Raw genomic sequence first — 27,155 nt, 5'->3', positions numbered from 1 at the left:
TGAAACAAACAAGCAGATGCAAGAAGTGTGAATAATATCTATATTCTGTAGAGAATTCTTGTCCAAATCCTTCCTTAGAAATACTCAAAATTCTTGTAACTGAATTTCTGCCTCCAACTTGGTTGGAAGTTAGAAAGCTTTGATCATCTCTCATTGCCCTAAGACTGTAAAAATTGCAAAGAATCAATATGTGGGGGAGAGAATTTTTGTGAGCCTCTGCCTAAAAGTTTATATCTTTATGCAGCACATGCAAGGTACTTAATCAGAATTTGCTGTGACATATGGATAGGCAGGTAGAAAGCACAAAGAAGGGGAAGCAGTGGCTGTACATGGAAGTTGGGAAACAGAGGAAAGCTGTAAAATTAGTGCTGCAAGTGGTTAGAAGTAGCACTTCAAGCCTTAAGAGAGAAAATCCATTTATTTTATTACATCTTTAATGATCCATTGGGATTAATGGTTGAGGTCAGTTTTCTAACCTTGCTAATTTAATCATTTAATGCAGTTCTGGGGTTTATGATGAAACAAAACAGATGGTTCACCAGGGAAAAGCTTTGGTTGTTCTGTGTCCTGCCTCTAGATGCAAAAACTCCCTGTAGGCTTATAAAGGATGGAAAAATGAGTTATTTCTCAGTAAGGCTGGAGAAGTTTGGCTCCTGCTTTAAGGTCCTGTTAGATAATCTTGTGTAGAAATACTGAGCCTTGCCAAAACAGCTGAGAACCTTTAATTTGTGGTTGCTGATATTTGTGTTGTCTGGAGAGACTGATTGTAGCTGCTGGGATTTCTCACTTGAGGAATTGTCTTTTACTGACTGGGGCACAGGATGCATCTAAACAAATCATCCCTCCTGGTGATTTACTAGATTGCAGCAGTAAAGGGTTGTTAGTGGTCTGTCAGATCCAGAATGGATCTTGGTACAACTACAAAGTCCTGTAGGAATTAGGGAAAACTTGGCTTCTCCCTGTGTTGTTTTCAGTGTGATGTTCATTGTGTGCTTGGGGCTTATGGAAGGAAAGTCATTTTCCTTTCTCCTGCTTCAGCTAATGAAGTGCAGTGTAGAATATTGTCTGCTCTGAGTATTGGCTGTTTATAAATATTCTTCATCTCCCCAGATTCTTCGAGCTTATTTGGAAACAGTGGAGCCAAGACTTTTGGCTTTGGCAGCTCCTCCTTTGGAGAGCAGAAGCCTACGGGCACTTTCAGCTCTGGTGGTGGAAGCGTGGCCTCCCAAGGCTTTGGGTTCTCCAGTCCAAACAAAGCAGGTACTTTGGGAATGCACCCACTAGGATAACCCACTTGTCTGGGAGATACTTCTGTTCTTCCACTTAGCTGTCCACAGCCTGGGCTCGGTGCATGGACAAGAATTGTCTCTGAACAATCAATGAAAAATAACTAATGGCTGAGTGAATGGAGCTTTAACTGGTGGGTCCAAGGCAGAATTTTACTCTCTCTTATGCAGCATCCAGTACACCACATCCTCAGGTGTTCATTCCAAAAATTCCCATTGCAATTTAAGAGCTGAGAACTGTGTAATTTAGTTCTGGTCTTATGTTCTGTAAAGTCAAGAGTACAGCACATGGAACTGAATACATTTTTCTTATTTTAGATACTTCCTTGGAATATTATCTTACAAACTTTGCTCTGTGTTTTGTAATCTCTTTTATCCCCATGTCACTATTTAAACTAGTGGAAAAAGGAAAGTGAAACATGTTAATATATGTTTCTAAAGAGAGTGTTTGCTGAGCAAAGCTTCAGTCTCTGGGATAAATGCTCTTAACTTCCTAGAGATAGAGGTAACAAAATATCTGATCTGCATTTAAATAATTCAGGCCTAGCATTTATTTTTTTTTCCAGACCTTTTGTGTTTACAGTACCAAACAGTATCCATTACCTTGGCATGGACTGGAATTTCACCCTGGGTATTAAAAGGTGCAGTGGTATCCCATCCTCATCCCTGGTCAAATAAAAGAGCAGGTGTCCTTCATGTTCTGCAGTGAAACAGGCCAATAGTATCAGTAGGTGAACATAGAAAGAAATAATCTGGGTAGAAATCCATTCAGAGCTGCAGGAGGCAACTCATCCCTGAACAGAAATTGCCAAGAGCAGAGATAAGTTCTCGATTCCCTGCAGGCAGTTCCACTGACCTGGCATTTAATCTTTCCATTTTAGTTTCCACCATTTAAACCAGAATTAAATCACACCCTACCTCCTGAATCTTTGCATCCCAGAAGCACTTAAAACCCAAGTTTGCATCTACTCTCTGATCTTAAGAGATGGGGGAGACTTGCCAGTTGCAGTTTTCTTTCATGCATTCAGGCACTTCTCTTACCCATATCTCTTACAACAAAATACCCTGCAGATGAGAATTAGTTCTATAAATTGGTGTCCATATGATAGGATGAACACCTCATTATCTACCTGGAAAGCTGCTCTTTGTTTTCTCTCTCTGCCTTATTGTTTATGTGATATTCCTGTCCCCTTTTTTGCCTCTGTTTTGCTCAGGTGGCTTCGGTGCTGCTCCAGTGTTTGGCAGCCCTCCCACTTTTGGGGGATCCCCTGGGTTTGGAGGGGTGCCAGCATTCGGTTCAGCCCCAACCTTTTCAAGCCCTCTGGGCTCAACGGGAGGCAAAGTGTTCGGCGAGGGGACGGCAGCAGCCAGCGCTGGAGGATTTGGGTAAGCCAGGGAAAACAGCCTTCTTGCATGATGAGGGTGTGCTTGGTTACCTCTGCTTTGACATGAGGAATGTGTTCTGTCACTGACTGGTAAGCTCAAACTGTCCTTGGTTTGTTTAAAAGACAAAAATGTTAAGGTTTAAAACTAAAACTCGCACTCCAAAGGATGTGTGTGATCATTTTAATGCTGGTAACTCCCTGTTGAATCTTTAGCTTGCAGCTGTGTGAGGAAATGCAGGGATGTTTTCTCTGTGTGTATTTAATGAGTGCAAATCTAAGACTACAAACCATGCCTAGCAAAGAAAATAACAATTATTATTATCTGTTATCCTCTGGTTAGATTTGGCCTAGAGATGCTAATGAGAATTCAGGCTGTTCTCTCACCTGTGGGATGAGGCACTTGTAACAGTCTCTGCTCTCAGAGCTCTTTATATTTATCCCTCCCTGATTGTTTTTACTGTTCCTGTGTCTCCTAAGCCTGTGCTTGGCACCAGAGCAGACAGCACATCATTCCTTGCTTTGTTCAGCAAATACACAATTCCAAACCTTGCCAAGCAGCTTCTGCAGGAGGCAGCAAATGCAGTTCTTCAGCATTGTGCTGCAGTTACAGTCAGACTGAACAGAGCCAATTAAAAAGAGAAAAACTTCCAGTGAGGAGAGGAAACCGGATGTCTCCCCAATCTTGGTGTTTATATATTTCACAAGTGTTTGTCTGGTTTCAGGAGGAACTGCCTTTATGTAAGGCACAAGGGAGCATCCAGGAGTGTGACTTGTTAATTCCTGTGATGTGTGGGCAGGTACCCTTGAGCTGGGGCAGGCTTCAGCCAGGTGCTCCTGCTGTCCAGAATGTGCAGCAGCTTGAGGAGTCCCTTTGGAAAGGGTGAATATACAGGCAGCTTAATTAAATCTTAAAAGCAGGATGTGTTTGTAGGGATGACTTAGCTTAAATCAACTGCTAGTGTGTTCAGTTCCAACATCCAGCCATTGTGCTGCAGGATTTTGTGCTGAGACTGGATCTGCTTAGTGACAACATGGAAAGCTTAAAGATAAAATGGGATTCAGAACAAGCAGCACGTTGATGGAAAAGAGGTCTTGCATAAGCAGTCTGCAGACTCAAGAAAGATAATTCAGTGACTTCACAATTTTTTCTCTACTAGAAAGGTATAGACTCAGTCTGATATTTTCACAGTTCCCTGAGGATGTTGATTTTTAAAACTTTAAAAGAGTGTGCAAAATTCCCAGGTAGGTTTACAGAAATCCAAATCTCACCACAAAATGTTGAGCAATAGTTTAATTCTGCAGTATAATGTGGCATCTGTGCAGGACTTCCTTTTTGCCTTTTTCTTGAAGTGAAACTTTAAAAATCCCAATTCCAAAGAAGTTATTTGCAAGTACATGGTGTTGTATTAGCTCCCAGTTCCTGAGAATACTCTGCTGACTTAAATACATGTGATTCATACTGCTTCAATTCTGAAAAATCTGCATCACTCAATAAATTATGGGGGTGTCAGAAATAGAAACCACTACACTTCTTCAGAGCCTGCAGTTCCAACTGTTGGTGGGCAAATAATGTTTTGCTTTTATAAACTAACCTCAAGTGCATCTCAGTTGTGTTTTGCACTGCAGCTTTACAACAGACCTGAAAATCTGGGCAAGATAGGTTGGATTAAATTGTTACCAGGCAATGACTGCACTTCATGTCTTTTATGTGTCTGGAAAAAAATCTGCCCATATTAAGCTGTTTGTTACTTAAAACTGCAGCCTTTCCAACAGGCTTCTTCTTGTTGCAGCTGAAAGGAGCAGTTTGAACCATAAGTTTTCTTGTCACTATTTTCACCTCTTCCTTACACAAGATTGACAGGATTTGTGGTGTAGCATGGTCCTGAGAAGACTGAGCACTCTAAAACCTCTTGTTCTAAACACATCACCCAATCTTGCTTCTTTTTAAAAAACTAAAAAAAAAAAAAAAAATCTGTTCTGCTTTTCCTGAGAAAAGCACATTTGTGGTTCTGAGTGCTGCCTGCAAGTACAGAGGTGAGAAGCCAGAGCAGGACCAGAGATGCAGAGTCACTGAACTGCCCCTGGTGTCTGCTGCTGTCTGTGGATGCAGTGTGCACACTTGGCAGTGTCTGGGAGAGGAGAGGTGATGTCCTTTGCCAGGTGAATTGCTTGTCACATTGCTACAAGGGCTGTCTTTTGTCTGGAGACATAGCTTTTGATGTAGATCTGTGTTTTGGGTATTTAAAGTCTCCTGAATGTGGATGGATGGAGAGGTGGGTTAACATGCTGTCAGGTTGTGTTTTAAGTGAGAAATGACAGGAGTTTGTGTGAGGCACAGCCTTGCAGAGCTGGCACACTGTGACATGTCCAGTTCTGCTCAGGCTGCTGCTGGGTTTTAGGATTGTTGTGCACTTGCAGAGCTTTAGCAGAGCTTGTCATTTGGAAGTCTTGGGTCTGCATTTTGCCCAGTTTAAGTTAAACTTGAAGGGTGTTCTTTGAGAACATTTCTTACATTCAGAATGGAAGGAAGGGCAGAGAAACACTGCATGTCATGGTCTCATTACTGTGTCACACCAAGAGCTTTGTGCTGCCTGGTTGGACAGAGTGGGTGGAGAAAGACACATTTCCTTATATAAAAGTGTTTCTCATTTCAGTCCCCAAAGGCAATTAGGGAAGTGATTAGTTTGAGTTGGTGGGGAGAAGTGCCAGGCTGGTGCAGATCTTCAGGGAAGCACTGGAACCTTGTGTGATTCAAAATGGGCTGGAGAGAGAAAGGAGTTGAGAAATCTGCAGATTTCTGGGCAATGGGGAAGATACCCTCTGAAATTTGGGAATCTGTATTTGGGCTCTGCTTTGTGCTCTGGCTTTGAGCAGCTCACACCAATTCTGTGTTTGCTGCCCTGTTTGTGAAGCAAAGCTGTGCTTTTGGTGAGAACCACACACAGGGGCAAATTAAAATATCGTATTTGATGGCTGAGGTTGGTATTTCCAAGCACTTGAAAACATACCCTGTGTGTAAGCATGAACATATTGCCTGGTGTGTGTCAAGAAAGGGAGCTGAACAGACCTTGCTATGTACAATACTCTCCCAAAGCAGGAAATCTCTTTCCAAAATGAACAATTATTCGTAACAGCTGGTCCCACCTTTTGATGTATCCTCATTTAAGTGGTGCACTGTTATCATGGGTATGGGGACAAACTTCCAGTGTAAGTGAGAAGATGTTTGCAAACTCAGATTTTCTCTTTAAAACCTGCAGGTTTGGTGGTACCAGTAACAACACGGCGTCGTTTGGCACCTTGGCAAACCAGAACACACCCACCTTTGGCTCCCTGTCCCAACAGGGCACAGGCTTTGGCACACAAAGCAGTGGATTCTCAGCTTTTGGGACAGGTGGAGGAGGTAGGAGAGGCTAAAGTCACCCTAACAGCCCCCATGTCTCTGGTTCTCCCTGGAAATTGGGTGGGAATCCTCAGCTCCATGCCAAAAATCTGCCCAGTGCTGTAGGGAAGGCAGCATGTCCGGGAGAATTGAGGTGCAGGGTGGGGTACAGCACCCTCTCAGCCTTCAGCTCCTAATTCCATCTCTGATCTGCTGGGTGCAATGGCAGCACATCACTACTGCTCTGCACACCTCATCTGATTATTGCTTTTCACCCCTTTTTCTGGAATTGATCTTCTCCTCAAAGGAAAATACTGAGAAATAAGGAATATTTTTTCAGTACCACATGCTTGGGTATCTGTGCTGTTAGTGCTTAGTGCTAGAGGAATATGCACTGAAAAATTGAGCTGGAACATCAACAGCCAAATGTTTTTGTGCTGCAGTTCAGTGAAGCCACAGTGGTTTAGGCAGGGCTCAGAGCAGAGCCCATGCAAGGCCACTTTCCCTGGTGGCTGCCTGACACCAGGGGCCTGCATTAAGCACAAACCTCCAGAAAGCAGCTCAGAGAGAGAGGAGCAAACCAGGCACATTGTCTGCAGGGCTGCTAATGAATGACCTGGCTGATGAGCAGTGAAAGCCAAGCTCTCTTAGGAGGCAGGCAAGTCACTTCTCTTGTAGATGGAGATTTGACTGTCATTGTTTGCCCATCGCTTTTTTCCTGGCCTAAGGCAGGAAAGAAATATTTTTCAATCTTTGTGTGGGAGGGGACATTTACTACAAATCCTAAGCATTCATTTTCCCTTTTACCAACTATTTTTCTATCTTGCTTTTCTTTCAGGGTTTGGTTTTGGATCACCTAACACGTAAGTACCATTTGGTGTCTTAACTCTTCCTTAAAAATAGGAATTGAATCAGAATAAAGAGTGGAAGGATTTACAGGAGCAAACTCTGAAAATAGCATTTAAATACTAGTTCTGATTTCCATTTTGGTGATGCTGCAGAGGCCAAAGTCCAGGCTTGGGATGTGAGCTTTCCAGTGGGGTTTACCTGTCTCTTAAGAAGAAATCTCCACTTGGATCATGTTCCTTCTCCACCTCTCAGGGACATGATGTGTGTGCTCAAGCTGTGTGTGTGAACCAGGAGTCTGCTCCATCTATCAGGTTGAAACAAGGAATGAAATAAATTGGTACTTTTGTGGTTGAAGTGAGATGATGATTTACAGTTAAAGGTTAACTCTGTCATCTGCTCTGTCTCTCCCTGGCTGGATCCCTTCCAGCAAGTTTCTTAAACTTTGTTTCCCTGTCAGATAGAGAGAACATGGATCTCTGCAGATGGCAGGCTCTAGAATAAGCACAATTATATCTAGTCAGTGTGTGTTGCTGCAGGCTCAGGTAAAAGAGGCTGGAAATACTTGTGTGTTCTCATAAAAAGCTCCTGGTACTAGGGAGACTGGAGGTTTGATTGAGAGATCTGCTGAATTAATGCTGCCTGAGGGAGGCTCTAGCACTCATTGCTGTGGTTTTCTTTTTGTCTTGCTCCACAGATCTTCCTCTGGATTTAGTGGATGGAGAAGCTAGGGACATCCTGAACTCTTCCTGCATTCATGAGTCACCCACATGACTGACACCCAACCAGCTTTTCTTCTAAATACGAGTTCTCAGATTTTTTTTTTTTTAAAGAAAAATATTTTGCTTATTTTTATGCAATACTTGCTCTCGCTCTATATTAAACTATTTTATCTGGCTTGATATTTTCTGTGGTGGAAGGGTTTGTTATCTCCCTGCATCAAGAGGAGATGGATGTGTGCTGAGCTCAGCTTTTTCTTGTCCATCCCTTGCCTACAAAGGAGTAGCTCCAGTTGGTTCCTGACATAAACCAGCACATTTTTCATTATGATTATCCCAGGCTCTGAAGAAGGGCCTGAGGTTTGCCCTGCTAATTTTAAGCCTAGGATGGGGCACATGCTTATCTCAGTGAAGTGCTGAAACTGAGTCATGTGTGAGCCAGAGGCTTAGTGGAGAAATAGGAAATTATCTGGGAAGAAGCTGGCAGCGTGCAGAGCACGTTCCCATGGCAGTAACATTCAGTAAAGAGGTGGGAAGTAAAAGCTCTCCTATTTTTACCTTTCTGTAAATCTTACAGAACTCAAAAATTGGAATTTAGGTTCTGGGGAAAGCTTCTGGCTCTGGAAGCAGACACATGACCTCCATCTAGAGCCATTGGTGATTTTGCTTTTTTTTGCTTTGGTTGTTGGATTCTACTGTTGGATACATTTATTTTATTTTTCTAACAGAGATGAGATTGTGCTTTTTTCCTGTAGCTTTTGGTTTTAGCCAATTTCATTTGTGAAATTCTCATGTGTTTATACTTGAACATACTGAACAATTTTTTTAAGAATGCCCCAAAGTCTTCTAGCCAAACACTTTTTCTGTTTGATGCATCTGACCTCCATGAAGCTCCAAATGATGCAATCAGGTTTTGTTGCTCTGTGGATGATATGTTTGAAATAGCAGCTCCTGTGTTAGCAGATTGGATGGAGTTTTCTCCTTGCTCCTATTAGGATGTTTTGGGGAGTTCTGCATTTTCTGTTTTCAGCAGAAACATTTTATTGTTTCTTTTTTTCTTTTTCTTTTCTATCACATGATATGATGACAGGTGACATTTTCTGGTTTGGTGGACATGTGATCATTTTTGGGAATTGTAAATAATTGGTAACTTCTTGTTTTCATATCCATTATAAACTACTTATATTTTTCAACAGTTCCTGAAGAAATTGTGTTTTTTTCAAATCAGCCTAAAAATGTTTTCCTAACTCCTGTCCTTGCTGAGCCACGTCCTTTTTGTCTCTGCACCTAGGAATGATGTTAGGCAGGTTTCCTTTAAAAATGAAGAGATGTGGACAATTCACTGTACAAGGAGGGCTTGTTTTTAGCTGTGGAGAGGCTTTGCAAGGCCATGGGCTCCAAGGCTTTTTTTCCATCTGCCCTGGATTTCACACCCTGGTGTGCCATGGGTCATCTTAGAGGCAGCACTTTTGGGATTTGGGTGGAACCTCCCAATCCCTTTGGGAGAAGAGGGAGAGTTCTGGTGATCCAGGAACCACAGCACTGGGACAGAGGGAATACTCCCAAACTGGCTGATCTGGAGGTGAAGAAAAGCTGAAGATGGATTGAAGCATGCCCTTCCCAGTGTGTTCTCCTTGACAAGACATTTCTTAAGGCCTAGAGGTGACACTGCTGTTGTGCTTTCTTTCCTCTTTATAAATAGCAGCTGGCCCAAACCATTGACCTTAAATTCTTTGCATTAATCTCCCCTCACTGTGGCATGTGACACCTCCTCAGAGGCCATATCAGCTGTGCTCCCCCAGATAGCTCAGAAGCCTCTTGCTATGGAGAAGACTGGCTTGGTAAGAATGTGGTGTTGGCAGGCTGAGCCATTTAAAGTTTCTCTTTTGGAATGATGGGAGCAGTTGGGGGTGTCCCTGCTCTGCTGCTTGGTACCTGTTTAACTCCTGCCAAGTGAAGTGCCTTTAGAACTACCCCAGACCCTGACTGAACATTTTCTTGCAATTGTTCCCAAATCCCGGCTGAAACAGCCCAGCCCCCTGAACTGTGCCCTTGAGAAGCAGGTGCTGCTCCCTGTTTCCATAGCAGCTGCTGGAGGAGCTGAGCAGCTCAGGCTGATCGTGACCACGAGCCCACAGGAATATGCACAAAACCCAGCAGAGTCTGCTCTGGAAAATCTGCATTTTCATTAGATGACTCAAGGAGTTGGTGAGTGTGTGTGGCAGTGGCTTGGTGGCTGCCAGAGGATGTCACAGGCTGTGTCACCTGTGCTAAGTGGCCTCTGGTCATGAGGCCTCTGTCCAGAGCTCTGTGGGTGGACATCCACCAAAGAGTAAAGTTGCTAATGTAGAAAAGCCCAGGCTTGGTAGTCCTGGGGGAAGAATTCAAGGACTAAGCAGGTTTGGAGTCTCACTCAGTAGTTGTCCATGCTGGTTAATCCTTGGATAGCCAGCAGCCCTCACTCCACTGTTCTAGAGGAGCTTTGCCTTCTGTGCCTCTTTTTTTCCTGCTCTTTATATGAGCAGAAATCTTCCAAGGCTTTTATCAAAGGCTAAGTCTTAATTATGTCTAATGAAAGCACACACTTATTTTCCCCTCCCCTGTGACCACACTGGCCTCAAGACACTGGGAAGCCAAGTGCTGGAAGGGCTCTGCTGTGACAGAGCACAGAGCTGGTGTCACTGTGGTGGGCAGAAGGAAGCCTCAGGCACAAAATGATCTCCCCAAACCCATGGACTAAAACAGGGATTTCTGCTTCCTTGAAGGCTAAAAGAGCAACAAAGAAAAAAGCTTTTTATTCTGGAAAAATAAGGCCAAACCATAGCTTTGTCACAGAGGTAGAAAAATTAATTACTTAAATCTCATATTTGAAAGGCTTTTGCTGTTTAATGCTTGATATTTCAAAATGTGGTCTTGGCCATATCCCTCTGCCTGGTTCTATCTCCTGGGAAGGGAAGGACATCATTCCCTTGGCCTTTCTGTGCCACAATGGGGAGGTGACCAGAGGACAAATGCTAGTGGCATCCTGCTGCTGTTGAGCTGGGAGGGGATGACAGGGCTGGAGTTCATCCTTGGCTTGCCTGTCCCCCACAGCCACCCTCCTGCCAGGGGCAGAGCTGATGTGTCCCTGACCAAAATCCTGGCAGTGGGAGGAACCAGACCATGGGCAGGAAGGGCTGCTCAGCCCCTGCAGGGAGCTGCTGTGGTGTGTTCAGTCCTGGGGTGAGTCTCACAGGGATCCCTGTGAGAGGTGATGGAGGTTGGAAAAGTGCTGCAGAACATTGCCTTGCTCCAGGTGCTGGGAGCAGGGAGTGAGGCTGGGGAAGGGTGAGAGCAGGTGGTGGCATCACCTCTGCTGCCAGCCCTTTGCCCAGGAATCAGGGCACTGGTCTCTGTCCCTGCCAGCATTCTGGAGCAGGGAAGGATTATAGGGGATACACCCTACAGAAGAATTATAGAAGAATACACCCTTCTCCCCTCAGCTGTGTACATGTCCAGGCTTGGAGGCTGAAATGACATTTTATTTATCCCTTCTTAGTTTTCATGTGTCCCTCGTGCATTGCTCCCAGCATTGCTTACAAGGAAAAATAATCCTGCATGAGGCTTTGGCATGAGTGAGCCTGGGAGTGCCAGGGAAAGTTTTGTTCCTAGATAAATGTCGTGTGGAGCCCCAGGGGCTGGGAAGAGGCAGCTGTGGCTCACAGGGATGAGCAGCCCTGGGTCAGCAGTGAGTCCATCCCTGTCCCCCCTCTCACAGCCATGAGGCTCTGGGGTCTTGCAGCCATGGAGAACAGGCACTCTGCTCTGGTTTAACTGACATGGGGCTCAAAGGTTGGACTCCATGACCTTGGAGGTCTTTCCCAACCTTTGTGCCTCCAGACTCTTCCTCTCCCAGGGATAAGCTTGGATGTGTGAACACACCTTCCAGCTCTGCACACCCACATGTGCCCGTGGGCTCAGCTCCCCAGGGGCTCTGTGGTCACCCTCAGCATATTCCTCACCTCACCCCATCCCCAGCTCCTTTTCCTGCAGCTCCCAGTAGGTCACAGAGCTCCTCCTCTGCCAGTGTGTGTCTGTCCCCTGCTGCAGAGCCAGGACTTCTCCTTCCTGCCCTTATCTCCTGCAGGCTCTGTGCTGCCAGGGCCTGTTTGGGACTCCTGTGTTCCCTGACAGGAGATAAGCTCAACTGCTGGGGCTCCAGTGCTCTGCTCTGGCCTGGGCTGCAGTTCTGCCTCCTCACAGACCCATGCCAGCATGGACAGGAGCAGTGAGCCCCCCTACACCAGTGCTGCAGTCACTGCACTCAGAGCTCCTCACAAAACCTCTCTGCAGGTGCAGAGGTGAAAGGAAATGTGGGACAACCCCAAAGTCATGAATCATGGTTGAGTCAGAGCTGACTCTCCAGTGCTGCTCTCCCATGTTTGGGTTCTTCACAGAATCATGGAATGGTTTTGGAGGGGAAGGGACCCTAAAGCCCATCTCATTCCACCCCCTTCCACACCTGCCACTATCCCAGATTGCTCCAAGCCCTGTCCAACCTGGCTTTGGACACTTCCAGGCATGGGGCACCCTGTGCCAGAGCCTCACCACCCTCACAGGGAAATCCTTTTTTCCAGGACTCTGCAACAAAAAGCTTTGTGGGGACCAATTTACAAAAGCTACTAAAGGTAGCCCTGAGAATCTCAGTGCAGGTTGTTGCAGGAGCTGTTACAATTATGTGTCAATTCATGGCACTGTATTTTTATTTTGTTTTTCATAGGTGCTTCAAGGTTCTTCAGGGCATTGCTAAAAATGTTTTGCTTTAAAACTTGAAAAACATGAACGAATTAAATGAGTATTTGCAGCTCTGCACATTAACAGCTTAAGGAGATGTGAGAGAAGAAATAGGGAACAAAACCTGATTTGCATCAGCAGAGGAAAGTCCCTGCAGAGTTTCAAGAAGGAACTGTGGAGGTCAGAGGGTTTCTTCAAATGAAGGAACTGTTGCCTGAGTCTGCTTAAAACTGAGGTTAGAAAAATCACAAAACCAAGGGACAGAACTTGTAGAAAGGCAAAGTTTGAGATGTGTTGCAGTCAAGGATTGGTGTTAGCTCTGAAGCACCAGAACAGAGCTCCAGCATCACTTGGGCTGTGCTGGACTCAGCAGCTCATGACTTTCCCTGTGCCCTCCTCACCCCCCACAGGGGCTTTTCCAGTCTCCCTGTGCAGGGAGAAGTGTCTGGGAGCTTTTGGCTTTTCCAGGATCTGACCAAAGCAGCTGTGAGTTGGCTGTGTCCCCTCCCCACCCCTCCCTCCCTCCAAAACTGGGACATCTAAATTTAACCTGCTATCAACAGATGAGGCTGGAGTGTTTCCACTGTGGCAAGGAATCCCACTCAGAATCTGTCCTCTCCCCTGCTCAAGCTCCATCCCTGCACATTCCTTCGCTGGAGCTGGGAGTTTCCTTCCTCCTCCTCCCCACCTGCACTCGTGTCACTGCCACAGCACTGATACCACAGCAGGTCTTTGCTCTGGTGCTTTTTGGAGGAGCTTGGATGCTGCTTTGCCAGCTGGATCAGAGACCAGCAAAACTTCTCAAAGACCAAAAAAAATATGGAAAGGAGAAACCTGTGGGGGATGGATGGGAGCCTGCAGCGGGGTCAGGCTGTGGCAGGAGGAGCTGGAGCACAGAGCTGGAAGGTGCCAGTGGGGCCCTATGGATTTAAGAGGTCATCAGTGGAGCTGTGCTGGCTGCTTGGCCAGGCACCCCCTGCTCTCTAGAACTCATGTCAGCACTTTCCTTTACTGGAAAGCAAACAAAACCTGAACGTGAAAATTTTCAGGGGTGGGCAGGGAATATTGCAGAGTACAGGTGGTGTTTGAAAACCAGTCAGGGACAGCAGCAGCTTTCACCCTCTCCTCTGCCCAGGGCTCTGCACTGCTGCCTCTCTCCAGATGTGGTATTTTCAGCAAACATCTGACCGGGGTTTTGCTAGGTAAGCCAGCGGTGTCAGGAAACCGAAGCGTGCGAAGTTCAGCCGCTGCCTGCGCCGACCAGCCCGGCTCCGGCTGCCCCCAATGCACAGCAGCCTGGTGATGAAAAATGCAGGATGTTGGCTGGTGATTTTCACCAGAAACCTCCTGGCTCTGTCTGCTGCAGCCCAAGAGCTGACACGGAAAGAGAACTGGTGGTAAATAGGGTATTTATCGCTGCCTCGAAACGTGAGCGCAGAGCTGTTTGTTTAAAAACAGCCACCGCCCAAACGACTCCAGGCAGACACGTTTGAAAATTTCACTTTATTTCTCTGTTATAAAAGCAGGGTTTTGTATTTTACATCTCTGTAAGTGTCCAGACTCGGTACACCTTGGTTTTGTTTTCACAGTATCTCTGCAAGACCAAGGACGATTCTTATTGCTGCGCCGGGAGCCAGGGCAGGAGGGATGGCGGTGCCTCTCCTTCCCCCCGGGCTGGACCCGGCCTGGCACCGGCTCGACAGGTCTCTACCCCTCCCCAAGGCTGCTGAGGGTCTGTGCTGACTCCCCGAGGGGCTGCCCCTCTCCTCCCACACTCATCTCGGTGTCAAGGGTAGGGAAGGAGAACCACGAGGGCCGCAACCCACTCGGTGCCTTGGCTGCACTCAGCAGCCCCTGGGTGCAGGGGAGGGTCTGGGCCAGGGCTGCTGCCCAGCCTGGACCACGACAGGGCTGTGACAGGATGGCCAGGCTGCACTCTGAGCCCCTGTGGGGGTTTGGGTCTATAAAGAGCTGAGAGCATCACTGATGGGAAGGGTGAGGCACAGACACGCTCACGTTCACCCGTGTGTGCCATGTCGGTGCCCCAACACCTTCCCAGTGAATCCTTTGTGTATTCCTGGTTCTGCAAAAAGCTGCCAGAGAAGGAGCTTGATTCACCTCTGCTCATTTGCCACTCTGCCCTGGGTCTCCAGACATTTAAGTCCCCACTGGAACCCTGTCAATCAATCCCTGCTCTAACCACCAGCCTTAGCAACAGCGGTGTCTTAGAGCCCCTGTTACTTCCAGCCATCCTTCCTGTTATAGACAATCTGTCCCCATCAGTTTTGTAATGAAGCAGCATTGGAAAAACATCACTTTTAATCACAATGCATGAAATCTCCAAAGAGGCAGCATTACTCTCTGTGCCATGTCTGGGGATGCAGATGGAGGTGAAGGGGCACGTTTCGACCTAGGCACGGGATAAAGGCATTCTTTGGGAAGGGAGAAGTCCATGCAAAGCCGACCCCAGAGTGAAATTTGAATTTTGTATTTACTGCTCAGCTGGGTCCATTCAGTGCAACAGGACAAATTAGCCAGGAGGTTACTATCAAATTGCATGGATGTATCCAGTCCACCAGGTAGAGGGAATAGGAGGAACCAGATTTGCTTAATGCACTGGGAGACTAAGTCCAACACAAAGCTAAGTGGAAAAGGACGTAGGTGTTCCCTGAATGTGGTTTTTGGTGACTGAGAAGAAATCTTTCCTTGGAATTTCTTTGTGCAGCTAATTAAGACAACTGGGTCCGATTCCTTTGACCCAGGCTGACATCAGTGAGAACTCTAAGTACTCAGCACCTAGAGACAAAGTGAATACCCAACACAAATCCCCCTTCTGCTCCCACCCATGGGACTCAGCAGCAGCCAAGATGCATGAGAGCACGATCAGCTATTCACCCACAGCTCACAGTTTGTCCTCTTCTGCATGTATTGCCTCGGAGAAAATACAGACAAGTCCCAAAGGGCTGTGCCAGTGGAGCTATAGTTGGATCTGAATCCAGGTAAGAAAATGGAGTTTAATACAGAGAGTGACTGTGCAAGTCTAAGTCTCCTTAGCTTCATCCTTCATAGTCCCAAAGCCGAGATTGAGGCACCCTTTGGCTTGTGGATTTGGGGTTGATCCAGTCCAGTCGTTTGCAAGCTGGACTTCCCACCTCGGAGCTCTGCCCATGGAAGGGAGCAGCTCTGTGGCTGAGCATCTCTGAAAGCCAGTGGATGAGGAGGGTGGGTTCCCCTGGAGGCAGGGGAATGGCTGCAGAGCCCCAGGATCCTTGTTTGCTGGTTTGAGACTGTCTTGGTGGGGGACACAACTTGTGGATGTGCATTCCCCAGGCAGGGATTGGTGTTGAACCTGTTGCCAAAAGAGGTGGTGTGGCTGTGGAGAAGTGAGGAAGGAGAATTTCTTGCTGGTAACGTCCTGTGTGGAAGATGGGGGTAGGAATAGCAGCTAATTGGTGCCTCTCCGAAGGGAGAGCCTTTTGAGCAGCGTGTGTGGGGTTGTGAGACCTGTTCAGACCAGCTCAGCAGGGCCAGGCTTGTACCTGGCATGCAGAACTCTCCTTAGTCCCAGCTCTTGAGGCAAGTTGTTAATAGGAGGAAGAAATATTTTCGGGGGGAAGGAGCTGCAGAGGGAAGTAATCTGCCTCAGGCCATGTGCTGGAGGAGGGCAGATCCTCCACTCCCCATCCTGTGCCCTGGCCTCCAGATGCCACCTCTACCACAGAACTTCCTCTGCCTTCAAACCCGTCCCTCCCATTCAAAAGGCTCTTTTGCCTCATCCTCCTCTGCAGAGGAGCATCTGGTTATCTCAGCAGCCATCTGGTCCTTATTAAAAGCTACAGGTTTCACCTCCTCCTCCAAATGCTCCTTCCTCACTGAGGATCCACACCCAGGGCTCAGGTGTTGCCCTGCCTGCACCTTCTCGTGCGTTTCCCTTTGCTACAGTGGATGTTTGTGCCACAGGCAGGGACAGTGCCATGGCCCTGCCTGTACCTCGTTCCTGACAGTCAGGTAGATCATGAGGTCATTGGGAAGAAAATGATCTGTGAATCCCAATGTGATTGGTTACCACAGAAGGAAGAGTTTTCCTCAGCTGTTGCTGTGTTGGCCGGGAGTGGGTCCCTGTTGTTTTCAGACGTGGCTGCTCCTGAACTACAGATCTTGCTGGGTAGGCTGGGTGGGTGAGATCTGCCCTCTCTGACACCTGTGTGTCTCCAGTGACTTCAGAAAGATCCTTTTGACACCCCACTCTTTGTACAGCCCCGTCAGTGGGATTTCACAGCAAACGGGGCCACAGAGCTTCACCCGACAGCAGCAGGCACACCAGCCCTTGGCTCTTATCCATGAAAAGGTGAGGCTGTGGGCTAGCTGGGAAAACATCTGTGTGTCCTAAAGACAAACCCACTGGGACATCCCCCCCTTGACTGGTGTCGACTGCCAGGGCCACAATTCCAGCTGTGAGGTTATTCCCTGTTGAAGTGCTAACGGGAGGCTGAGACCACCACGGGTGAGCAGCACCAGGAGCTTCCAAACCCTCCTGCAAAGCAGGGAGGTGGCCTGGGAGCTCCCCCTCGAGAGCCATCCGACAGCAGGGTTGTTATTTGCATTGCTTTGAAACTGAGATTATTTCCATGCTTCCTTGTTCCAGGTTTTAAAAAGAGGAAGATTTTCTTGCTTCTTCCAATTTCATGCCCTTTTTATCCATCAGCCCATGCCGTGCTGACAATCTATTCCTTGTTCCAAAACTTTTTCTCCAGAATTCTGTAGAAAGGACATTCTGCCTGGTGGTGTTTTTGTTGTTTGTTTTTTTTTTTTTTCAAACATAGCTTTAAGGCAAAAGTTTGGCAATGCAAAGCAAAGTCTACATAAGGCCGCATGACTTGGATTTGCAACTCAGAACCTTACAGCTTAAAAAAAAAAATACCTTATCTTAAATAGTCAACTTTTTGCTCCAGGAACTTGTTTCATTCTCAACCAAAAAGAAAAAAAAATTCTTAAAATCCCAAATAAAATGTTCTTATTGTTCTGGGCAGTTCTGGACAAGCTAATGAGACTGAAGTTCAAACAGGAACTAAAGTAGGGAAGAGAAAAAAAAAAAAAGCTATAGGGTAGACATCAGTGTTAGTTTCTTCCCTTAGGAATCCAGTGATGAGACAGACCCAGTCCAAGGTCTCCTCTTTAGCTTTAGCACAGTGAAATCCGTCCCAATGGGAGAAGGTAGAATGGTTGCATTTGTTGAATGAAAAAAAGTGCATTTAGATTTTGCTCAGACTATACGTGTGTATCCTAATACCTAAGTGATTGTTTTGCTTCGGGTTTCGTTTTCTCCCTTTCGGTGCCGGGACGCCAGGCGTGTATTATCGATGTTTTGGGGGTATCACCACGAGTGGTGGTCCATCCTTTGGCCTCCACATGAGTACCTGAGCATCATTGGCATTGGGTTTGACAAGGGCACTGGGTGGTATTGGCTCATTCTTGCTGAGGACCTGGGGCTGCTCTTGAGCAGAGGGCTCCTGCAGCTTGGCACGCTGCCCCAGGGGCCTGCTGGGGTTCACCTCGATGCCCAGCCTCATGCGCCATTTGATAGTCTGCAAGGTCACCATCTCGTTGGTGGCCGTGTTGGTTGCCACCAGCCAGGTGGTGAAGCTCTGATCCCGGTGGATGCTGGTGAGCTTGGCCACGTTGCTGTCGCTGACGGGCACAGCCCACGTCACGCTCGGGTAGAAGTTGTCGTTCATGCTGATGTTGAACTTGGACTCCTTCTTGGTGGGACCCACGATGGTGCAGGTTTCTGTGGTGTTCCCATACCAGGGATAGTTCACTCCGTCTGAGTCACTGATGGCCTGGATTTTACCGTCCAGTAGATCTGGAAGCTCCCAACTTGACCTGCCATAATCAATAGCAAATTATGGATAATGAATTAATTAATTAGTTTAGAAACATGCTGGACTTTAGAGAGGAGAAGGAAGAGCTGTGGATGCATTCCCTCTCCAGCTTTTACTGGAATTTGTGCCCTTTGTGTCATCCTGCTCAGAGAGCTCATTCCTGCACTAAAATGCATCCTTCTCATCAGGCCTGCTCTAAATCCATTCATCCCCTAAATTTCTCTCTGGATAAGCCACTGTCCCTCCCCGCTGTCTGCCTGGCGCTGGAAGTGTAACCCATCCTCCTGCAGCCCTTGGAAGGACCCAGCTCGAGGGCTGCACTCCAGGCTCTGGGCTGGGGATGGTGTTACAGTAATCAGAGAGCCCCAGGTGGAGCTGCTTGTAAAACTGCCCGCGCCGCTCACCTGCGAGAGGGACAGAAAGGTCAGTGCTGCTAGCAGGAATATAAGTGAAAACAGTCCCCTGTCACCTTGTACTGCTTGATGCACAGCTTGGAGTGGGTTTTTTCATTAGCTTCCAATTTAATTTTTAAGATTAGATTTGCCAATAGAGGCAAACTGCTGTAAATGTCTCAGAAGAAGGGTTGGATGTTTGCTCTGAGACGGCACAACCACAGATCACTTGCTCAGCGCACAGCAGCTGTTTTAAGGACAGTCTTCTAAAAACCACGCTGGCAGAGGTGCCTCTCCTGTGCCTTCTCCCTCTTGGTCGTGAATCAGCACTCCTCACCACCCAGGGATGATGTCCCAGCCATGAAGGTGGCAGAAGGGACTGGGTGGCAGCAGCAGTGGTGTTTGCACCTGACCCTGCCATAGGACTGGCTGTGCTCCAGTCCCCCAAGCCTTGTGGCTCCCTGCTGCAGGCTGGGACATGGGAAATGATTTATCTTGGAGAGACACAGAGGGGACGCCCTGAGACTCGTCAGGGTCAGGGTGACTGTCCAAGCCTTTCATAAGTCTGGTGCTGCAGCTTAAAATAGCCCCTTGATTGCAGAGGAGGCTGTGGCTGGGGGTACTGGTCGGCCTGGCTGGCTCTTGCACAGCTCTGGGATGAGCTGCTCTGGCCAGGGCTGATGTGACAGCCTCATAAGGCTGTTTTGACTGTTAATTAGTTAATGACCGTGAAGTGCCTCCATGTTTGTACCCGCTGGATCGTTCAGCACTTAGCTGTGTCTGGCTCTGCCTAGAGGATACCACGGGGGATTTAAAGGTCTCATTTATCTTTTTTTTCATGCGAGCAGGGGATCCTGGCAAACACTTCTCCAGCGGGAGATGAAGTGTGAGACAGGAGGTGGGGTGCCCCGGGGGCTGCAGGGATGCCGGGAGCAGCAGGACCAGGGGATGCTCTGAGCAGCAGGACCGGGGGCTGCAGGGATGCAGGGATGCTCTGAGCCGCAGGAGCAGGGGTTATGCAAGCACAACATCTCCCTGCTCAGATTTACAGGCTGCTGTCAGCTACAGCACCGCAGCTGCAGCAATCCCTTCCTCCCGAGCTCATCGCCAGCAGGCAGAGGGAGTCCTTTCCCTGGAAGAAAATTTTTAGTGAAGGCAGCCAAAAGGAGATCCCTGAGCAGTCCTGCCAGGACCCTTGTGCACTGCAGAGATGTTTATATGCTCTGCTCTGCAAACCGGAGTCATCCTGGCTCACCACCCCTCGCGCCCTTCAGGCAGAGCTGAGCAGGGGAAGGCTCAGGGCAGGCTCTGGGAAGGCTCAGGGGGTGCTGGGTGACCCAGCCCTCACTGATGGATGAGTGGAGGTCCTGATCTGCAGCCCCCACCCCTCCCTGCTGCACAGCCCAGCTCCAAAACCCCATCTGGGGGCTCTTCTCTCCCTTTCAGCTGCTGGTTTAGGATTACTTTCCATTCAGACAGTGGCTGTACTCAGCTTGGCTGTCACCCAGGGCTGAGATGTGACAGAGGTTGACTCTGAGGTGACAGGCGTGGTGCAGCCACAGCATCTCTGCAGGTACTGAGGTGCCAAACCAGGAGCTGAGATGCCACAGAGGGTGATAACCCCCCTGGGCTGCTCCAGCCTACTCAGGTCAGAGCTGCTGGTGAATGGCAGGAGAACCTGGCAGAGTATGCTCAGTAAGTGCAGGTCCCCTGAGATCTGCTTGTCCCCATCTTCATTCCCAGTGCCCCAGGTCAGGACAGAATTGCAGGAGCTTCTCGGGATTTGCCCAGGATTTAAACAAGAGCACAAGGGTGGAGCTGTGTCAGGGCCTGAGCAGGATGGTGCCTGCAGAGCCTGCAGCATCCCAGGACAAAGCTGAGCATGGCTGGGCTCAGGGTGGCCCAGGAGGACACCCAGCTTGAGGAAAGGCGTGGGCAGGAATGGGGAAGGAGACACCAGCCTGTGTTTCATCAGAGAGCATGCTGTGCCTAATTCTAGCCAGTGTGGTTAACCCCAGGGTTTCAAAACCATCAGGCTTCATCTGCTCTGCTTGGAACAAGCAGAAAAACGAGGCCTCATGATGATCCCATGACTGGAGCAGAGCAGAGGCTGCATGGTGGCTGCTGCTGGTGATTGTCCCTCTCCTGGTGCTCCAGCAAAGCCTCTGTGCCAGCCAGGCTGGCAGCCTGTGCTTGCAGAGCGTGTCCATGTTAAATAATATGCCAACAACTGGATGATTTTGGAAAGAATGCTGTGGAATGATCTTTGGCTGCATCAGCATCTTTCTCTGGTAGTGTTGAGCCAAGGAGAGACCAGAAAGTGCCCAGTAAACACTTTGCTGACAATAGCAGGAAGGAGGCATGAAAAGAAACCCAGCTATCTGGTTTCGTGGGTTCACTGATCAGCTCCAAGATCAGTAGGTTCTGCCTTACAACACTGACAGGCCTGTTTCTGCCTCTTCTGAAACCTTCAGAGCCAGTGTGGGCACCACCAGAGCCTGGAGCTGCCAAGAAACCTCTCCTAACAAATGTCTTCTTGCTACCAGAAGGAACTTTGAGCTATTTCTTGTGGTACAAGCAGAGCCCTGCTGCTGACAGCCAGGCAGCTTTATGTAGGTTTTAGCTTCCCAGTTCTCATTCAGACACTTTTTTCCTCTTCTGTCACATGGAATGAATCCCCCAGCTCTTCCTGAGCTCCCAGATGTCTGTCCCACAGCACCCAGCAGGGCAGTGACAGCAAACCCAGCCCTGGGCATCCAGCAGTGTGGAGCATCCAGGTAACCTTTCCAGACAGGCACCAGGCACTATTGCAACCTCAGCTCTAATTGCTTAAAGCCTGCTCCTAATTAGTCACAGGCCAGATGGACTTGCACAACCTTCTGCTTTCCAACACCTTCCTCTCCAAGCTCCCTAAATAAGAGCAGCCCCTCTGGGACACAGCCCCTGCTTGCTGCACAGACCAGGGTCATGTGTGGGTGCAGTGAAACTCTGTCCCAGGCATTTCACATCCCTGCTCCTGCCTCCCTCCACCACTGGCCTGCACTGGGGACTCACTGAGAGAAAGAAAACCTGATAGCCAGAGCTGCTTAATTTTAAATTCTCCTTTACAGTGCCTCTCTCACCTTTTCCAGCATGTCAGGCAAGTCAAGGCAGGGTTAGAGTGAAGAACAGGAAGGAAATTTAAGATGTTGCTCCCACAGCTGACAGAGCTGTGCTGCTGTGGTCCCTCTTCCTCCCACCCTCCAGCTGTGTGCTCCTGCCTCATCTCTTGAGCCAGCAGCAGTGTTTGGGAGCTGGGTCAGGGAGTGAAACTAGCACAAAACTGGCATTAGGGAAAAGGGAACAATTGCTGCTGCTTTAGGGGGGCAGACTCAAGTGCAGCTGGACAAGCCATGTAACTGGGCTAAGGTGGGTGCTCAGAGCACAGGTGAGATCCAGGGGCCACTGCAGGGCAGCAAAGCCTTTTCCTCTGAATCCCTGGAGGAGTAAATTCCCACAGTGAACTGACCTCCCTTCACTTTCTTTGGAAAAGATGCCCTTGTGGTTTTTTTGATTGTGTCCTCCCTCCCGGGGACTGGGGGTTTATTCTCTTGACAATTTGAGTTCATTATGTCCCTGCTGCAGGGCATGGAAGATTTAATCTCACCAGGGAGAGATGCCTGGCAAGATGGAGTGATGATGTAAGGATGCAAGTGCCCCATCGAGTCTTCCAGGGGGAGAAACATCCACAGGAAAACTTCTCCAGATTCTTGGCTGATCATATTCCAACTCCAATTCATTTATCTCTCTCTTTTGCATATCTCCATCTGCACAGCTTCTTGCACATCTCCATGGAGATGAAGGAGGCTGGATAATGCCATTCCAGCATGGCCCAGAGCTGATACAGGTTCCACCAGGTGCAGAAACCAGCACCCACCCCAGGAGATGCCAGCAGGGACCTGGTCCAGCTGCTCCTGCTCAGGTCACAGCTCTGGCCTGATCCTGATGCCTCCCTCTGCACAGCAGATCCTTCCCTAAGGACAAGGGTAAAATCCTGCATGGGAGGAGCAGCAGTACCAACCATGGGGTGCACAGGAGTTTGCCCCAGTCCTGCACAGAGAGGGGTCAGAGAGCACATCCACATCCTCATGCTGGGGGTTTGCATGTTCCCTGCAGCATCTCCTGACTCACATGTAAAGTAATGCCAGCACTTCTGTGCTAGATGAGCTCTAATTCTCTCCCTTTAAATTTAAAAATGCTGCATTTAGCCCCCAAATTGTCAGTGCCACTTTAAACGTGCGTGTCTAAATTATCCCCTCTGTAGCTCCCATCCCTATAGCAGCATTATGCACAGCTCCATCTGCTCCAGTATTTCTCAGCTGTTTCCATCCCCAATGTAATGGCCAGCTTATGCACAGCTAACAACTTCCCAGCAGAGAAGTGAAAAATTAATCCAAAGCCTGCTGTAAGTATTGGTGCTTCGGTTGGATGACTGTTTTTTGATTATTTCGGGGTTTTTGTTTGCCAGTCACCACAGGGGTTAAAAACATGGATGTGGCACTGGCCTCTCCCTACCATGGAAAGTTGGGACTCTGCTGGCATCAATCGATGCAGCTCTGTGGAGGTCAGTGGGATTACAGTGAGTTCCACCAGCTGAAGCCTTGGCCCATCCTTTCTCCCAGGTTTGTGTCCTGTCTCTCTCTCTCTGTAATGGTGTTTCAGTGGCATTGAAGAGGCCTTTCCTCCTAAATGCCTTTATTTATTGCCTTCAGATGGCAATGAGTCTACAGAAAGAGAGTGCAGAAAGACCAATTCCTGCTTGTGTTTGGGTAACTTTTTTTTTTCTTGGTATCAATTAAATGTCAGTGAACTTCCTAGGGAAAAACCTTTGTTTCCATGATTTTCTAGCTAAAAGCTCTCATACATAGCTGCAGTGTTTAATTCTACCAGTTCACAGCAGCACCCACTACTCCTTTTTTTTTTTTTTTTTGTCCCAAAACATTCCAGCAAGGGCAGGCTGTACCAAATCCTCATTTTAAACACAGGGCAACTCAGGTGCAGGGAAATAAAAAGCCACACTGAGCTTTGCAGCCCAGAGCAGCACTGGCAGCATCACTCTGTGCCCAGTCCTCTCTATTTCAGTGCATCTGAGATGTATTTATATAAAGTGGACTTTTCTATTTTCCTTTGCAGCTGGTGGCTAAAGACAGGATTCCTAAATGAGCCTGAGAATTACACATGCAAATCCCAAAGGCCTGCAATTGGGAACATCTGAGCAACAAATTGTCCTTGCTAAAGATGCTCTTGGAGCCAAGAAAGCCTACAGATTTCAGGCCTGCTGTAAATACTTTTTAAATCACGATCAGCCTGCCTGCACTGCTGCTGTTTGCCAGGTACCACTTTGCTTCTCAGGAAACTTTCTGCTTGAGCAGAGAGGGGACACGGGGACAGGAGGGGGGGCAGCCTGTCACCTGGGGCTGCTCCTCCTTCCCTCTGTGTGAGGGGAGGGAAGGGAAGGGAAGGGAAGGGAAGGGAAGGGAAGGGAAGGGAAGGGAGGGAAGGGAAGGGAAGGGAAGGGAAGGGAAGGGAAGGGAAGGAAGGGAAGGGAAGGGAAGGGAAGGGAAGGGAAGGGAAGGGAAGGGAAGGGAAGGGAAGGGAAGGGAAGGGAAGGGAAGGGAAGGGAAGGGAAGGGAAGGGAAGGGGGGGCAGGCTGTGCATGCAGATGTTCAGGCTGTCAGAAAGCTGCTGCATTCAGCCAGTCCTGCTCTCCAGCCCGCTGGGTCCCCCTCCTCCCCCTGCACTCCTCATTCAGGGATTTTTTAAGCTGCCCAGACTGACCCTCATGGGCTGAGCCAGCATCTCCCTGGCTCGGGGCACTCGGGATGAGCAGGGAGAGGATTCTCAGACCTGACCTTCCCGTCCTTCCTCCTTCTCCCCCAGAGAATGGGCAGCATCAGCAGCTCCAGCCACTGACCCATCTGCCAGCACGGTCAGGTTCTGTCCCTGTGGCTGGACAGACACATTTCTGCTGCACCAGGAGGCTGCACCTGTGCTGCCCAGCACCGTGAGTTGCAGAATTGCTGTTCTGTGCAGGCATTTGGGGATCAGGTGCTGGGGCTGATTTAGCTGTGGGCCAAAGCCTGCAACGTTTGGAGAACAAGCTGGTGGGGGACTGGGGAGAGATGACTTTTCTTGGCAGGGAGGTGACATTCTGATTTGACTCATTCCTGTCTCACTATGACTGTCTGACCAGTAACACGGGGATTCCTGGTGTGCAAACAGCCCCTGGATTCCTCCCACCTCACATATAAACCCATATATTCCCTTTCACACTACCCAGGAAGGAGGGCAACGTGAAATTCACATCCTGCTCCAAGGTGATGCAGATGGTTTAACTACCAAGGGGTTAAATCCAGCTTGTGCTTTCCCGTGGGCTGCCTGCTACTGTGGGCAAAGCAAGCAGGATTCCTCCTGTGACGCTCAATGTGCTCCCAAAGGTGGTGGGCTACCGAGCTCCCAGCCATGGCTCACTGCAGCAGCAGCAGCAGCAGCAGCAGAGCACACCAGGGACGGCTCCGTGCCACAAGTGTCAGCCCTGGGCTCTCCCTGGGGCACTTTGGGGATGGGGAGGATGCAGGCAAGAGGAGCTGGAGGTCAGGAGAGCCACTGGTGTCAAACAGCTATCAAAGCAGGGGTGCCTGTCCTGGCAGGGCTGCTCCCGGGCTTTCAGGATATCCTCTGTTGGGGAAGTGTTGCTTTTGAGTTCCTACCAGAACAAGTGGGGTTTGGCTGGGGCTTGGGCAAATTCCCACTCGAGGAGAAGAACACCCACTGCTTTAGAAGGGCAGGGACAAGCTCTCCTGTATTTTAAACACATGGCAAAGTCCTGTTAAGTTTCGGAGGGGCTGGGTTTTTAAGTATGGATTATAATTTTTGGCTTAACCCACTATTTCCCGAGCAGGCCACGGTCCTGCCGCTCCCTCCTCCCTCCAGGTGAACGCACCCGCACGCGCCCTCGGGAATACTCACATCCCCTGGTCCCCGTAGTGATTGTAAAATTCCATGTGGCTGCAAGCCTGGATCCAGCCCACGATCCAGGTCTCCTTCTTGGGGAGAGGGGGCACCAAGACCTGCGCCGAGGCTCGGAAGTGAGGGGTGCGGTAGCGCAGGACCACGCTGGAGGACTCGTCGATGCTGGTGGGAATGGGATCGATGGAGGCTTTCACTTCAATCACCGAAATGCTCTCCCGGAAAACTTTGGATTTGCAGCTAATACTCTGAATACAGCCCATGGCATACCCCGAGTACAGTCTGACGCAGCTCCTAGGGTACTCCAGCAATCCTGGGGAATATTAGGCATTGAAATTGTCTGGTGCTAGATCAATTACAGATCTTGTTGGTTTGTAATTTCAAAACTGATATCCATAGGATAGAAAATTCATCACGTAAAGCCTTAATTCGAATATCTGTCTTACAAGTACTGCTTCTATTTTTGAGGTTAGCTGTGCTTCAGAAGCAAAAGGGCCTTTAAAAATTTTTTCCCCTTTTAATGACCCATTAAATCTCTTCCTCAAACAGTCTTTGGGTTAAAAAAAAGTCTCTTGAGTTCAATAAATAAAGGTGGTGTTCTTAGCTGATATATTTAGTCCTTCCTTTGCTCAGATGCAGTCTGTCATTTACCATCAAACATAGGACTAGCCGGTATTTCCCTTTATTCTTTGGATGAAAAGCAGAATGTTGATAGACACATCTATATAAATAATGAAATAGTTTTTAGCCCCAGCTTGTCACAACCGGTGTGGATTTCCACTTCCTGACTTGCAGTTGTTCATAACTTCCTTTCGCACAAAATTACAATAATAACAGAAAGAAACGACGGCTGGAAAATGCAAAAAGTCGCCAAATCTCCGATTCTGGAGGCTCCTCCGCCAGCGATGCCTGGGCTTTGGGGATTATTTTTTTTTTCTTCTTCTTCTTCCCCTTAGAAATAGCCGGACGCAGAGGGAAGCGACCGCGGTGCCGGTGGGGCCGGCGGCTCCGGGAGCGCAGCGGGGCAGGCGGCGATGGAGCCTCCCCCGCGCCCGCCGGGGCCGCGCCGCTCCGCGCCCGCTCAGCGCCGCGGAACCGCCGCCCGTGACATCCCCCGCCACGCACCGGCCCGGGGGGCGCCGGCCCCGCCGCTCCCCTTCCTCCTCCTCCTCCTCCTCCTCCTCCTCCTCCTCCTTCTCCTCCTCGGCGAGCGGCTCTCCGCAGGGGTGTCCGACCTTCCTCCTCCTCCTCCTCCTCCTCCTGCTGCTGCTGCCGCCGCTCCCGGGCGAGCCGGCTGTGGCTCAGCCGGCGGGGCTCATGGGCGGGCGGCGGGGCTGCCCCGCACACGCGTGGGCCCCGCAGGGCGTCACAGCATCCCGGGGAGCCGCGGCGAGCCCCGGCCGCGCCGCCGAGCCCCGGCTCCTGCGCTGCGGGGGCGAGCAGCGGCGCGGGGCGGGGGGAAGGCTCCTTCTCTCGCTGGGTTTT

At 49.1% G+C, this 27,155-nt stretch overlaps 2 protein-coding genes across 4 annotated transcripts in view; one reads left to right on the top strand and one right to left on the bottom strand.

Moving 5' to 3' along the window:
• NUP214 (nucleoporin 214) overlaps positions 1-8,810 on the top strand; it is a 39,356-nt gene extending 30,546 nt beyond the window's left edge. For all 3 annotated transcript variants that reach the window (XM_050980967.1, XM_018917702.3, XM_009093413.4), the window contains exons 32-36: positions 1,111-1,260; positions 2,501-2,672; positions 5,929-6,071; positions 6,889-6,913; positions 7,594-8,810. In XM_050980967.1, the coding sequence (XP_050836924.1) occupies positions 1,111-1,260; positions 2,501-2,672; positions 5,929-6,071; positions 6,889-6,913; positions 7,594-7,627 (524 nt within the window). In that variant the 3' untranslated portion in view covers positions 7,628-8,810. The remainder of the gene's footprint in view (positions 1-1,110; positions 1,261-2,500; positions 2,673-5,928; positions 6,072-6,888; positions 6,914-7,593) is intronic.
• A 5,717-nt stretch (positions 8,811-14,527) lies between these two features.
• On the bottom strand, positions 14,528-26,827 carry FAM78A (family with sequence similarity 78 member A). Its single transcript, XM_009093412.4, has 2 exons — positions 25,671-26,827; positions 14,528-18,271 (listed from the first exon to the last, which is right to left on the bottom strand). The coding sequence occupies exons 1-2, from the start codon at positions 25,931-25,933 to the stop codon at positions 17,743-17,745; spliced, it is 792 nt and encodes a 263-aa protein (XP_009091660.2). The 5' UTR covers positions 25,934-26,827; the 3' UTR covers positions 14,528-17,742.
• Between the last annotated feature and the right edge of the window lie 328 nt (positions 26,828-27,155).

This window comes from Serinus canaria, chromosome 17, assembly GCF_022539315.1.
Source record: "Serinus canaria isolate serCan28SL12 chromosome 17, serCan2020, whole genome shotgun sequence".
NCBI lineage: Eukaryota > Metazoa > Chordata > Aves > Passeriformes > Fringillidae > Serinus > Serinus canaria.
This window is presented reverse-complemented; position numbering and strand designations above follow the sequence as displayed.